Source organism: Macaca nemestrina, chromosome 7 (genome assembly GCF_043159975.1).
Source record: "Macaca nemestrina isolate mMacNem1 chromosome 7, mMacNem.hap1, whole genome shotgun sequence".
In the NCBI taxonomy this organism is placed as follows: domain Eukaryota; kingdom Metazoa; phylum Chordata; class Mammalia; order Primates; family Cercopithecidae; genus Macaca; species Macaca nemestrina.
Genome location: NC_092131.1, coordinates 50,562,662 through 50,577,911, shown reverse-complemented (window position 1 = coordinate 50,577,911; position 15,250 = coordinate 50,562,662). Strand labels below are relative to the sequence as shown.

At 40.2% G+C, this 15,250-nt stretch overlaps 1 protein-coding gene and 1 long non-coding RNA gene across 7 annotated transcripts in view; one reads left to right on the top strand and one right to left on the bottom strand.

Moving 5' to 3' along the window:
- Window positions 1-15,250, bottom strand: part of CCDC198 (coiled-coil domain containing 198) — a 43,255-nt gene that overhangs the window by 26,231 nt on the left and 1,774 nt on the right. For 3 of the 6 annotated variants that reach the window (XM_071100113.1, XM_011727472.3, XM_011727470.3), the window contains exons 2-5: window positions 14,066-14,148; window positions 6,047-6,133; window positions 4,534-4,635; window positions 1,219-1,378 (exon numbers count right to left, since the gene is read on the bottom strand). In XM_071100113.1, the coding sequence (XP_070956214.1) occupies window positions 1,219-1,378; window positions 4,534-4,635; window positions 6,047-6,133; window positions 14,066-14,148 (432 nt within the window). Of the gene's footprint in view, window positions 1-1,218; window positions 1,379-4,533; window positions 4,636-6,046; window positions 6,134-14,018; window positions 14,149-15,250 lie in introns of those variants that run through there. The other 3 variants (XM_011727474.3, XM_011727471.3, XM_011727475.3) reach the window with 2 other exon arrangements.
- LOC105473609 (uncharacterized) overlaps window positions 14,827-15,250 on the top strand; it is a 106,300-nt gene continuing 105,876 nt past the window's right edge. Inside the window, exon 1 of the long non-coding RNA XR_011625840.1 lies at window positions 14,827-15,120. This is a non-coding gene — a long non-coding RNA (uncharacterized lncRNA). The remainder of the gene's footprint in view (window positions 15,121-15,250) is intronic.

Below are 15,250 nucleotides of genomic sequence, written 5' to 3'. Positions count from 1 at the left end.
AGTCACCACACTTAGCTCCATGTTAAGGAGCTTAGACGTTGTCTTCAGGCTGACAGAGAATCACGGAGGATTTTTGTTTTTCTAAGCAGGAGAGTGACATGGTCAGATTTGCATGTTATAGGATTACTCTGATGTTAGTGCAGTGCTTCTAGAACTTCAGTGTGCATGAGAATCATCTGGCAATCTTGATAAAATGCAGATTCTCATTCAGTAGGTCTGGGGTACGACCTCCAATTTTGCCTTTCTTAATAAACTCCCAGGTGATACTGATGATGCTCGTCTGTGGTAATACTTCAATTACTGAGTAGAGTTAGGAATCACTTAAAGTTAAGCTTTTCTTAAACTTTAAGAGCATCACAATCACCTGGAGGGGTGGTTAAACCCAGAGTACTGGGCGTAACCCCTGCAGTTTTTGATTCAGTCACTCTGGGCCCTAACAGGTTCCCAGGTGATGCTGATGCTGGTGGTCTGGTGACCACATGGAGAACCACTGAAGTGAAGTGTTGATGGTTGGAGAGTGAGACCTAATGGGAGGGGCCCAGTCAGGAAGCTGTAGCTGGAACCCTGGTGTAACAGGACCAGGGTCACACCTAAGGCAATACTACCTGGAATGGAAGAGAAAGGGCAGATTTTACTTCTAGGTGACATCAGCAGGGCTTGGTGACCGACCAGCTGTAGGGAGATAGGGAAGAGTGACATTGGAGACCTTGTCCACTGAGCCGGTAGATCAGCAGGAACAGCAAGCTCAGGGTGGGCAGTGATTCATTCTAGAAATTCTGAATGTGCCAAAGAGGGCTGACCTGCGTGGAAAAGGGTGCAGTCGGGGAGATAAGTGTCTGCATATGGTACCAGCCCTGCTGAAGCAAATTTGCCATGTGACTGCAGGCAATATATCTTCATGTGCTTCATTCTCTCTAACCACAAGATGAGGCTATTTTGCCTTTTCTCCTTCTAGGGATGAGGCAAGCCTTGCAATGAAGCATGCAAAGCATATTAAACCCATACAAAGAAAGAGACATTTAATTACCAAGCGGAAGTTTCTGTCTTTTCCTCCCAGCCATCCAAAATTACATGACAACATGCCCACTATATTCTGGGAAGTAAAACTCTCAGCAAGAACTCAAAGCTGTGTGCTGTCTTCTCACCATGCCCCTTCCTTGGTAGTTTATTTGATGAAGTTAAAAAAACTATTTTACTAAAAAATTGTACATGACTCACCGGGACCTCTGTTCAAGATTTCATCAGGCAATATGGTTAGAAGGTCATGGTCATCATTCTTTGGGGTGCTTTGAAGGGTTTTCTTGGCTTTATGGTCCCTTGGACTTCGCTTATTAATTCTTGTCTCTCCGTGAAGACTTTTCTTTAACTCCATTTGGGCCTGAAAATCATCAGCCATAAATGATCAATGTTCTTCCCAAGCTACTTTCACCAGAAGAGAGCAACAGATCAGCCACTTTGCAAGTTGTGTGCTTATCTGTAGACATCTGCAGTCCTCTAAGCAGAACGTGGTTTTCTTTTTCCTACTAGAAGGTATGGGAACTTTCTTTATTCACAAGCTTGTTAGGAGAAAGGTGAGTGTGCCAAGTCTCAAAAGGGTATGGCTCAATTAGGATGAGGCCCCTTACAAAAGCGTGTTTCTGTAGGCTAGCTGATATAATTGGAGTTGCAGAGAGCAGTAACTAAAGGCTTGTTTCCTAGAGGGAGGAATTTGGAATATGACAGTTACAGGCATTACTGGTAAAGGGTTTTCGTTTGTTTTTTTACAAGCAGTCTTTCTTGTTAGATAATTCTATGGCAAGAATTATAGAGAGAGGCCTAGGTATCAGAATAAAGAACAACTCACCCCCTCCTCCTTTCACTAAACCAAGAAAAATGATCTAGCCCCATTTTCCTATGTCCAGAGTGTCATAGGAGCAAACTATTTTTAAAAATGGAGACTTGAGGCACAGATACATCCTTGATAGGACTGAAAACTTAGAAAAGACTCAACAAGGTTATCAGCAGAAGGGAATCTTCCTGATTCTTCTCAGCTTTAGTAGTTGAACTTTTAACCTCAGTGACTAGATTTAAAATGCTAAGTACTGGTTCAACATTCGCAAATCAATAAACATAATCCAGCATATAAACAGAACCAAAGACAAGAACCACATGATTATCTCAATAGATGCAGAAAAGGCTTTTGACAAAATTCAACAGCCCTTCATGCTAAAAACGCTCAATAAATTCGGTATTGATGGAACGTACCTCAAAATAATAACAGCTATTTATGACAAACCCACAGCCAATATCATACTGAATGGGCAAAAACTGGAAAAATTCCCTTTGAAAACTGGCACAAGACAGGGCTGCCCTCTCTCACCACTCCTATTCAACATAGTGTTGGAAGTTCTGGCTAGGGCAATTAGGCAAGAGAAAGAAATCAAGGGTATTCAGTTAGGAAAAGAAGAAGTCAAACTGTCCCTGTTTGCAGATGACATGATTGTATATTTAGAAAACCCCATTGTCTCAGCCCAAAATCTCCTTAAGCTGATAAGCAACTTCAGCAAAGTCTCAGGATACAAAATTAATGTGCAAAAATCACAAGCATTCTTATACACCAGTAACAGACAAACAGAGAGCCAAATCAGGAATGAACTTCCATTCACAATTGCTTCAAAGAGAATCAAATACCTAGGAATCCAACTTACAAGGGATGTAAAGGACCTCTTCAAGGAGAACTACAAACCACTGCTCAGTGAAATAAAAGAGGACACAAACAAATGGAAGAACATACCATGCTCATGGATAGGAAGAATCAATATCGTGAAAATGGCCATACTGCCCAAGGTAATTTGTAGATTCAATGCCATCCCCATCAAGCTACCAATGAGTTTCTTCACAGAATTGGAAAAAACTGCTTTAAAGTTCATATGGAACCAAAAAAGAGCCCGCATCTCCAAGACAATCCTAAGTCAAAAGAACAAAGCTGGAGGCATCACGCTACCTGACTTCAAACTATACTACAAGGCTACAGTAACCAAAACAGCATGGTACTGGTACCAAAACAGAGATATAGACCAATGGAACAGAACAGAGTCCTCAGAAATAATACCACACATCTACAGCCATCTGATCTTTGACAAACCTGAGAGAAACAAGAAATGGGGAAAGGATTCCCTATTTAATAAATGGTGCTGGGAAAATTGGCTAGCCATAAGTAGAAAGCTGAAACTGGATCCTTTCCTTACTCCTTATAGGAAAATTAATTCAAGATGGATTAGAGACTTAAATGTTAGACCTAATACCATAAAAATCCTAGAGGAAAACCTAGGTAGTACCATTCAGGACATAGGCATGGGCAAAGACTTCATGTCTAAAACACCAAAAGCAACGGCAGCAAAAGCCAAAATTGACAAATGGGATCTCATTAAACTAAAGAGCTTCTGCACAGCAAAAGAAACTACCATCAGAGTGAACAGGCAACCTACAGAATGGGAGAAAATTTTTGCAATCTACTCATCTGACAAAGGGCTAATATCCAGAACCTACAAAGAACTCAAACAAATTTACAAGAAAAAAACAAACAACCCCATCAAAAAGTGGGCAAAGGATATGAACAGACATTTCTCAAAAGAAGACATTCATACAGCCAACAGACACATGAAAAAATGCTCATCATCACTGGCCATCAGAGAAATGCAAATCAAAACCACAATGAGATACCATCTCACACCAGTTAGAATGGCGATCATTAAAAAGTCAGGAAACAACAGGTGCTGGAGAGGATGTGGAGAAATAGGAACACTTTTACACTGTTGGTGGGATTGTAAACTAGTTCAACCATTATGGAAAACAGTATGGCGATTCCTCAAGGATCTAGAACTAGATGTACCATATGACCCAGCCATCCCATTACCGGGTATATACCCAAAGGATTATAAATTATGCTGCTATAAAGACACATGCACACGTATGTTTATTGCAGCACTATTCACAATAGCAAAGACTTGGAATCAACCCAAATGTCCATCAGTGACAGATTGGATTAAGAAAATGTGGCACTTATACACCATGGAATACTATGCAGCCATCAAAAAGGATGAGTTCGTGTCCTTTGTAGGGACATGGATGCAGCTGGAAACCATCATTCTTAGCAATCTATCACAAGAACAGAAAACCAAACACCGCATGTTCTCACTCATAGGTGGGAACTGAACAATGAGATCACTTGGACTCAGGAAGGGGAACATCACACACAGGGGCCTGTCATGGGGAGGGGGGAGGGGGGAGGGATTGCATTGGGAGTTATACCTGATGTAAATGACAAGTTGATGGGTGCAGCACACCAACATGGCACAAGTATACATATGTAACAAACCTGCACGTTATGCACATGTACCCTATAACTTAAAGTATAATAATAATAATAAATAAATTAAAAAAAAATGCTAAGTAAAGCCTAGGTATCTATGCTTGATATATTCATGTGGCAGGGCAGTGATTATGTGATGAAAATTTGGTAAATATGACACTCTTTTCTCTTCTCATATTTACCTCTTGTCTTTTACGAATAATTTCCAGCATTTGCATCTTATGCAAATATTGTCTGTTCTCAGAAGTATACATTGGAGTTTGCATTTTCTTTTCTAGTACCTGCTATGAAAGATGACACACTTGTTAGTATGGGGTAATTTGTTACTGACTCTGCAATTCACAAGTTTACATCCTTCTTGAAACAGAGTGAGATCTTAATCAGTCATAACCCGTAGAGATATCTTGTGATGACAAAAGTGGACTATTGTATGTCCCTGACAAGTCCTTTGTGTCACTGTCAATGAATGAAGTGACTCTTTGATATGTATATTTGTAGTTTTTTAGGTTGCTATAGAGTTTTGTAAACCTTAAATGGGAATATTTTTCCACATCTCATTTTTGACAAGATATCACTTCCCTTGTAAACAGATGCTTATTACTACTTATTACTAGTACTATCCCCAGAAATGTGTTCAGTTTGAAGAAACCTTCCTTTTTCTCCCTATCTCTTCTACCACTAATTGACTGGCTATGAAATGAGAGGGAAGCTGCTGAATGGTGAAATGGAACCTATTTCTATAGAGTGCATTTCCATATGTCAGCCTAAGCCTTGGAGAATATTGCAGTTTAGGGAGGATTTGAAGTTGATTATTTGTGACTCTGAACATCTCCCCGCTGGTGCATCATAAACTCCAGTGGGACAGTGCAGACAGTTATTGAGGGCAGCCAGAGGTGAATATACCTTCATTTGTCATTTGCTGTTGCCAGGAAGGGTGATGTGTTTGACAATACCTTTTGTGTTGCCGTGTGGATAGTGACTGTCAGCTGATGTGAACCTCAGGGAAGGGCCATCTCCGCAGATGCTGTCAGCACCACAAACGTGGGCTTGATTCTGATAGCACCTGGACATCTTTACCAAGTCAGCCAGCCACACAGCAGCACCTAGCTAGCTCCAAAACAATTAGGAGTGGAAAGTGTTGAAAATCTGCTTCTGCCTCCCAGCTTTCATTTCTATGTGAGGGGAGTTCTAGTCAACAGAACATTACAAGTGCAAAGCAGGGAAAAGATACACAGAAGACATTTCTCAGGATTAATTTTTGGTGAGGTTGTGGCAAATAAGTCAGGAATAACTTGTAGATAAGATTTCTCCTGCAAACAGAACAAAGAGGATGTTTTAAACTGAGGGGAGGAATGAAAGGGAGGACTTATGCTGAATTTTTCACAGATTTGAAAACTTCAGAATCACCAATTTCTAAGTAAAAGTCTTTTCTCATCTACATTGCCCTGTTTTCAACACAAAACAGAAAAGGGCGCAGAGCTCATGCAAGAGGTAAGAGCCACTGCCAGTTGGAGGCATGCACAGAAGAGAATAAACAGCTTTGAAAAGTTCTCACTCTGAATGACTTAACAGTTTGATTTGTCTTTGAACTCCTCCATGCAGAGAGTGCATGAAAGGACCAGTGTGCTCCAGTGCCCCAATCCTGTGTCGCCCACCCCTAGTGCACCTCCCTGTCAGGTTACTGTTGCAGCTCACCTTTGCTTTGTGCATTGTCCTGGCTTCTCGCTGGCTCAGGAGTCTTCCTGAAGTAATTACTCGTGGCAAGTCGACGGGTTCGAGCTTCTAGAAGTTCAACGTTTAGAGCAGTCAGCATTCCTCATGCCATGAGATGATGAAACACAAAAGCCAGACATTAAACTATCTTAACACTTTGCAAAAGCGGCACTTATTTCTGAGAGCATACAGGAAAGGTGGTTCCAACAGCATTACAGTTATATTAGTGCAAAAGGCTTTTCAACCTATCTGGGTTCTGTATTATTCTAGTGCACTGTAGACAGTGCCTTATTGATCTAAGTACTGGTCAGAGAGTTAGGAGACTAAGAATCCTCTTCTGTCTGCATTGAGGGACCATGTCCAAAATTATCAAACCACCAGGATCTTAGAATATTAGAGATAAAAGAGGCACTAGGAATTTATTTTATTTCACACATTCCTTAGGTACCCAGCTGAACTATTCCAGCCCTTAGGGAAGCAATCTGTTTTTAAGATCTCTAGAGAAGCTCCTTAGTAGTAATCACTGGTGACTATGAGACACATTTAAAATGAAACTGCAGTGTGCTAACACATTTTAGAGATGTCTTTTTCTAGAAGGGGCTTGGCTTGATAGGGGAGATATGTTGGAGTTTCAGGGGGTCACTAAGACTGGGCAGCAATTCATGTCAGCCGGTCTGCCTCCAGCCCTTCTTGCCTTAGAAGCTGAGCACTGAGAAGTGATCAAGCAGGTTTGGGAGACGAAGGGTGGTCTCTTCACATTGACATGCAATGGGGAACGTGGAGGACCACAGAGTTTATCTGTTCCTTCAGTGAGTACTTAATGACTGCTACATGCCAGACATGGGGAGGCAACGGTCAGCAAAAACGGACATGGCCCCTCATGGAGCTTACAATCTATGCGTAATAGATGTGCTTTTGCTTGTGTGATTATTCAAGTGATCATTACAAACTGTGGTCAGTGCTTTGAAGAAAAAATCTGCAGGGCAGAACTATGATGCTACATAACTGAAGGACTCCACCTGAAAAATAATGTGTGTTAGGGGTTGAACTGTGCTACCCCACAAAATTCGTATGTTGAAGCCTAGCCCCTCCATACCTCAGAATGTGAATTTATTTGGAAATAGGGTCATTGCAGATATAATTAGTTAAGATGAAGTCATACTGGAGTAGGGCAAGCCCCTAATTCAATATGATAATGTCCTCATAAAAAAGGGGAAATCTGGACGCAGACACACACACAGGCAGGACACGATGTGAAGATGAAGGGAGAGGTTGGGGTGATGGTTCTTCAAGCCAATGAACAGCACCGAAGAGTGCCAGAAAATTACCTAAAGCTAGAAGAGAGTCATGGAGCAGACCTTCCTCACAGGCTTCAGAGGGAACCAACCCTATGGACACCTTGACCTCAGTCTTCTAGCTTCCAGAACTGGGAGACAATACGTTTGGATCATTTAAGCCACCCAATTTGTGGTACTGTGTTACAGCCTTAGCAATCTAAGGCAGGAGGGAAAGGGCTAGGGAGGCAGTTCAAGAAAGTGCTTTAAGGTAGTACCTTTTCAGTAGAAATGGACAGATTGGGAGTTTTTAGGGGACTAAGGTGTGCCATAGCCCTGAGGTGGGGAGTGATCATGATCTGTTGAAGGAATGGAACGAAGTCAGTTGGCTGCAGTTTAGGTAAGTGAAACAGCAGCTTGGAATGAGCTAGGGAGGTGAGGCAGGGGCCAGGTCATGTAAGGCCTGACAGGCCATCAAGATAGTGGTCCCTTATGAGCAATGAGAAGCCACTGATGTGTTAAGCAAAGAAGTGACATGATTACCTTTGCTTTTTTAAAAAAGGTCACTCTGGCTGCAGTGTGGAAACTAGAAAGGAATAATTATGGATGTGGAGAGATCAGCTAGGAGGACAAAGATGATGGGCTGGGGTTGAAAGAGGGAAACTGATGATCTCTACAAATGTTTAAAGCTGACCAAACGAGATTCATTATGGTTAGTAAATGGGAATAGAGTCCACAGCACAAGGAATGGAGGGTGTTATACCCTGTGATGGGCAATCCAGAGGAAGACCTAGTTTGGCTGGGATGTAGAAGGAAAATACAAAGTTGGTGTGCAGTAGATTGAGTTTGAGACACCTTTGAGACAGGCCAGCGTAGCTGTTGAGTTATACAGGGAGCTTGGGAGGAGAGGTCTGTGCTGGAGACTTTGGGGAATAATCCCAGAGTAGAGCATGAGTGAAGCCGAGGTCATGGTAAAGGTCAGGAGTGAGAAGAGGAGAGCTAAAGACTGCAGACTCCAGGAGTTCCAGTGGTGAGGCTGGTGGCCAGGAATAAGCTGGCCAAGGAGACTGGGAAATGATGGCTCAAGAAGTAGGAGGAAAACCATGAGGACATCATGCTGCAGCAAAGAGTGTGAGCCCTACTCCCACCTTAGTTCACTGCTGAAGGCACACGCTAATTTACTTTAAAATGGTTTAGTTTTGGTGTGATTTGTTGCATTATTAAGAGGTACATTTGGAAGTCAACTTGGCTTTCAAGGTGACCAGGAAAAAAGGAGTGAGTGGACCAAGGAAGACAAATACTGGATATTCAGTACTTGTAATGGGGAGCATGACCTGTGTCCACCACTACTTCCCTGTACAACCACTTCTAGGTCCCTGGTCCCGGACTGGAGAGCACCCAGCAGTCCTTTCTGCTGGAGCACCCCAAAGTAGACCTGGTAAGGAAGAGAAGAAGGGCAAAGAATGTGGAGACAAAGAAGAGACAACAAGGGGAAAGAGCTCATCTTTATGTTAGATATGTGCCAGGTAATAATTTGCATTTGTGGTGGGAAGTGGTTCTCTGTTCCATTCTCACCTCAGAGGAGGAAGTGGGTCTTTTTAACATAACTTAGCAAAGATGTAATGAGAGGAGATCAATCCTAGTAAGAGGAGTTTGTTCCCCTGGCTCTTAACCCTTCAGGACATAAAGATGCAAAGCAAATGGGACCTGCTGGTACGAGAGGCAGCTGCTGATCAAGTCAGAACACTGCAAGAAAAGTGGAAGGAGAGGAAGGGGAGGGGAGGCCAAGGGAGAGGAGCCCCTCAAGGCACCTATGGGAGGAAGAATCAGGAATGACTCAAGGGGGATTTCTGGAAGCTGGGGAGAACAAGTGTTTGTGCCATCCTCTGGACGTGGAGAGTGTTCAGGATTTGGTTCTTTCTTATTAGGTCTATATGCCTTTGCAGCTATTACTGCATGCCATACCCAGGGTTATAAATATGTAATCTCATTCAATCCTCATGTGAACTCCGTGGATAATTATGATGATTCCCCATTTCAGAGAGGTTGCTGACTTGTCTAAGGTTGAACAGTTAGAAAGTGGCATCTCCATGATTCAAGCACAAGTGTGTCCAGCTCCAAATCTAAACCTCTTTTCTGCACTATATGTTCTCCAGAATGGCTTATCTCAGACTTTTCTGGCATTAAAAAAGAAGAAATTCTTGGCCCATTCACTAGAGATTGAGATTCAACAGGTCTGGGGTATATCCTGGAAATAAATATTTTCACAACTCTCCCAGGGATTCTGATGATTTCTTCCTAGGTTGGGGGCCACTGACTTCCACATTGCCTTAAGTGAACAAAGGAATGACATCAAAATAGCCTATGGAGGATCTTTTTTTGTGGAATATTTTTGAAAAATTGAGTCTGAAAAAGCCACGAATATTTAGTTTTATTAAACTCATCTATCCATAAATTCATAGACCAAGTTTTTGCTTTGCTAGTATAAATATGTAGTTATCACAGATCTCTTTCTGCTATTTTCAGTGTTTCTATTTAAACACACAATTCTAATAAGGGTTCAGTGGTAGATATCTGCAAGAACTCTCTCCAGGTTGAGTTTCTCCCTGGCCGTTGAGAAGAGCCTAAGGAATCACACTATTCCTTCACAAAAGCCACTAGATGGCAGCAACTAACATTGCAACTGGGATCTCTTCGTTGAATCATTTACCACTTGATTTGAGAAGCACTGCAGAAAAAATTGTTGGCGAAATTGGCTTCAGCTAAATGAACCAGTCAGATGAAATTGCCTCAGAATTCTGGGTTTATATGCATGTTCCTTTTCCCTGCCCAGGAAGTGAGATGCCTCACTTCATCATCTTCAAAGAGAACACAATGGAAGGAACTACTAGAGAATCGGTTAGAATGACACCTTATTTTCACTTTATAATATAAGTATCATTTGTTTAAAGACTTCTGGATTATTTGACTTCTCAAACAAAACAAATGGTCAGCATAATCAGTTGAAGTGTCTGCTAGGAGATTTGGGAATCTAGTGAAGGGCCAGCGGACTCAAGAGTGCTGACGTGGGGGTTGCAATGTCAATTGATTGGTCGGGGTGAGTCTTATAGGGACAGTGAGATTTGAAGAAATATTTGAAGATCAGGGAGTTATCCAAGGAGATCATCTGAGGACACACTATATGTTGGGGGGGGAAACACCTCCAATATAAGCTAGAAATGGATGCATAAGAAGGTGATCAGGCCAGAGGGGACAGTGCTAATCAACTCTTCAATAAAAAGGCCCATTTGATGCAGAGTTCCCTGGCAGAGGCTCTCAGAGCCTCTCAGCTCTAGGTTGGATAATGCTAGTTCATGACTTGCTCTTTATTTGAGGAGTAGATGTTTAGGAAGTAGAAGGTGCCAAAAATATAACTCAAATAATTTAGCATACAATTAGATTTGGTTTAATAATTAAAAATACTTTTAGAATTTTCTTTGGCAGAAATTAGGCTATTAATTAGCATGTCATGAGGACCCAGCATGTATTATTCTCTCAAAAACTCATTTGTGCTTGAAAATGTGCTGAGCTTCATTTGTGAAGATAATTATAGCTGGTCTCTTTGGGAGTGTCTGCCAAGTTTCTAGTGATTTCCCTCCTCTCTGGGAGCTGACTCCAGAGTCTATAGGGGAGACTCCTCTGCCCACATATCTACTGCATGAGTATATCCTCTGGCCATAGCTCATTGGACCAGAGCTGAAATCATGAGCAAAGATGAGCCAATATCCTTTCTCCTAGGAATCTGGAATTGGAGTCAAGAAGGCCCATCTGTCCATTTGACTGGAACTGTAAGATACAAGCTCAGGGTGGCCATATTTCATGTGTGGCCATATTTCATTCCTGAAGAACAGAGAAAACTCATCTTTGGTGAGAAAGAGTATAGCAAATGCACAGAGAAGAGCTTAGGAATTGAGAGAGCTCTGCATTTCAAGTTCCAAGGTATAATTCTTCCCTGAAGCTTAGGTGTCTCCCAGATCTTTGGTTCAATAAAGCATTCCTATATCCTTCTAATTAATCATGTTAGTTATTTTTGCTAGTCAAGGAGACTTCTAATACAGCCGTGTTACAGTGATGGTACAGACTTCTAATACAGTGATTACAGATCTGCAATAGCAGGGAGTGCACTTTGAGTGCTTTATCCTTCCTCCAGCAGGGATGATGGGTCTCATTGTCATTCATTCACTCATTCATTTTACTCACAAACTTTTGTGGATCTCATATTAAGTATTAATGGCTGAAGACATAAGATTGAATAAGACATAGTATTTGTAACCTACAGAATGGGAGAACATTTTTGCAATCTATCCATCTGACAAAGGTCTAATATTCAGAGTCTGCAAGGAACTTAAACACATTTACAAGAAAAAAACAACCCCGTTAAAAAGTGGGCAAAGGACATGAACAGACACTTCTCAAAAGAAGACATACACGCAGTCAACAAACATATGAAAAAAAGCTCAACATGACCGATCATTAGAGAAATGCAAATCGAAGCCACAATGAGATACTGCCTCACACCAATCAGAATGGCCATATTAAAAAGCCGAAAAACAACAGATGCTGGAGAGGTTGTGGAGAAAAAGGAACGCTTTTACACCATTGGTGGGAGTGTAAATTAGTTCAACCATTGTGGAAGACAATGTGGTGATTGCTCAAAGACCTAGAGGCAGAAATACCATTTGACCCAGCAATTCCATTACAGGGTATATACCCAAAGGAATATAAATCATTCTATTATAAAGATACATGGATGCATATGTTAATTGCAGCACTATTCACAATAGCAAAGACATGGAATTAACCTAAATGCCCATCAATGATAAACTGGATAAAGAAAATGTAGTACATATACACCATGGAATTCTATGCAGCCGTGAAAAGGAATGAGATCATGTTCTTTGCAGGGACATGGATGGAGTCAGAAGCCATTATCCTCAGCAAAACTAACTCAGGAACAGAAAACCAAACACTACATGTTCTCACTTATAAGTGGGAGCTGAACAATAAGAACACATGGACACAGGGAGGGGAACAACACACACTGGGGCCTGTCAGGGTTGGTGGAGAGGGAGAGAATCAGGAAGAACAGCTAATGGATACTGAGCTTAAGACCTAGGTGATAGGATGATCTGTGCAGCAAACCACCATGGCACATATTTATTTATGTAACAAACCTGTACATCCTGCACCTGTATCCCTGAATTTAAAAGTTGAAGAATAAAAAAGGCATAGTCTTTGCACTGAAATAATTCATTTGTCTTGATTCTTTGTTTTTAAGATGGTTGGTTAGGGTGTATGTGTATGGAGGTGGTGGTGCAGTGTTTGACTCTGAAATACCAATGTTCTCTCTTTGACCTTGTTTGACTATTGAGAAAATCAAAACTTAACCTCCTTTGTTTAGGATTGATAGATATAAAAAAGTACTTGTGAGCTATAAAGTACTAGACAAATATTTTTCACTAGTTAGAGTAATATCTTCTATTTGAACTAATCAGCTTAGAGGCTTCACGGAAACATGTATTAAACACACTCCTTTGAAAGGAAGTATTTGATTTAGGAATAAAATATCTTTTAAAACTGTCCTGTTTACTTAGAGGATTTGTAAAAACTTGTAAATTAGATATTAATTTGTTATATTTCATTTTATTTTTCTTTATCTAAAGAATAATTTTGTAGTTTCTAATATTTTGGGAAAAAATACTCTTTTGAGACAAAATGATATAATCACTTCAAATAATGGCTGTGAGCTTCTGCAGAAGACAGGTAAAGAAAAACCAACTGCAACAGAAATAATCCCCAACAAATGAGCTCCAGTACCTCTGGGATTGGTCCAGGCATCTGAGTGAATTGTGTAGCAGGTGGGATTTGGCTTCAAATGTCAGTGATAGATCCTGCTCACAAGAGAGCCCTAAACCCTCCTTCCAATGATGCTCATTTTCAAGGACCACTCCAAACTACCCATTCCCTTTCTAGGTTGAGAGTTCTTAAAATGTATAGCTATCTACAGAGAACCCATTAAATATTTATTAAGGTGAATGTGTTTAAAGCTCTTGCTTTGCTTCCTTGGAATCCAATGTCCTGAATTTAAACAACCAGTTAACATCTAGAACAATAAAAGGTTAAAGATAGAAGGACTATAGAAATTACTTACGCTGATAGTTAGGAGTACAGATTTTGGAGACCTGGTTGCTATCTGACCTCTGTGAGTCTTTGGGGGTAGTTACTGAACTCTCTGACTAGCATATATAAAACAAAGATAATTCTTCCTTTTCATAGATGGCTAAGAAGATTAAATAAATAACAGATTGAATTGCCTGTTATAGTATCTGACTTGTAGTAGGTATAGTAGGTATAATTAAATAGTAGTAGCTGTTATTATTTATTACAAGTTGTTTTCCCATAGTCACCCAACTAATTAGTGCTAGATTCAAGCCTCTTGAGTTGCATCATACCTATGTCCTTGCTACTAAACTTGCTTCTTTCGGTGGCCGGTCTTAAAAGCAAAATCATTGCTAAAGGAAAATCTTAAAGTAATAGAGTATTTGTGACTGATTGCATTTTTCTTTAAGAACATTCTCATTAATAGCTTGGTCATTATCAATGTCCCTCTTTGATGATTATAGTTTAAAAAGGGATGTTACCATTATATCCAAGAAATTCCTTATGAAGCCTTTTAAATTCATCTTACTTGAAGTCTTTGGGGTGGATGCCTTTTAATAATACTTGTTTCTCTGTGTTCCAGTGGGATGTCAAAATCCACATCTCTGGATGCTTGAAGGATTGGAGAAGAAACAAGAATAAAACGTTAAATATAATTTACTATTAGATCAGGTAATCATTAGTTACTAGACTTTATCAACACAATTTTGTACCTTTCCAGTTATATATGTCTAACCTGTAGGTTGAATGTGGAGATGAAACACAGAAAGCAGGGAACCTACATTAGTGCAAATGACACTGTTTTAGTCTAGACTTGGGATTTAATATCTGCTCTCCTAACTTCCTACTCAGGTTCATATTTAGGGGAAGAATTACAAAATTACCAATATGTTGACTGCAAATATTTTTCAAACAGAATTTGGCCTGGAAAATAGAAATTTATTGACTTGTTTTAATTCCATAAAATCTCCTCACCGAAATATAAGACATCAGAAAAATATATAACTTTAAAAAATGAAAATAATCTTCTTAGATGAAATACATGATAGATAGATATATAGGTGATTATACAGAGATGAGACAGAAATGGAGTATGTGTGAACACAATTCAATAGCCCCTTTAGTGAAAAAAATTTCCACAGATTGCCACTATAATACAGCATATCAATATTCTTTCCTGATGAAACAAGCCAGGGATACAGAGTTAAGCCTCTATTAGGAAACAGAGAGGCTCAACAGATCCATTATGGATTTTATTTTCCAGCTTGATTATCCTGAGCTCTTGGGAGTGCTACCATGACCAACGCTGCATGAGTGCAGTTCTTGTCTTTCCCTTTTAATAATCTGGACACATTCTGATTTCTGGATTGTTTCATAGAGTATTTTACAGTCCCACTTTGCATTTTAAATGGAAAAATCCATGGATAATTATGCATCTTTCTCTTTAAGACATGTGAATGACCGCTTTAAGGACTTTGTTCTCTCTGACTTTTAGTGGTATGCAAACTATGTCCTTATTTTCTTTTGAAAAGATGCCAGCATATTGAGCAGGATGGAAACAACAAACATATTGGATTTAAAAATGTAAGTATTTTCAGTTATTTTTTCAGAAATCTTACTAATCCTTATTTTTTTATTTTAGTGATGTTAGTCCATTATTTAATTAGATTCTCCTCAAATGGCATAGGCTGTGTCAGGCATTTATTTTTACCCC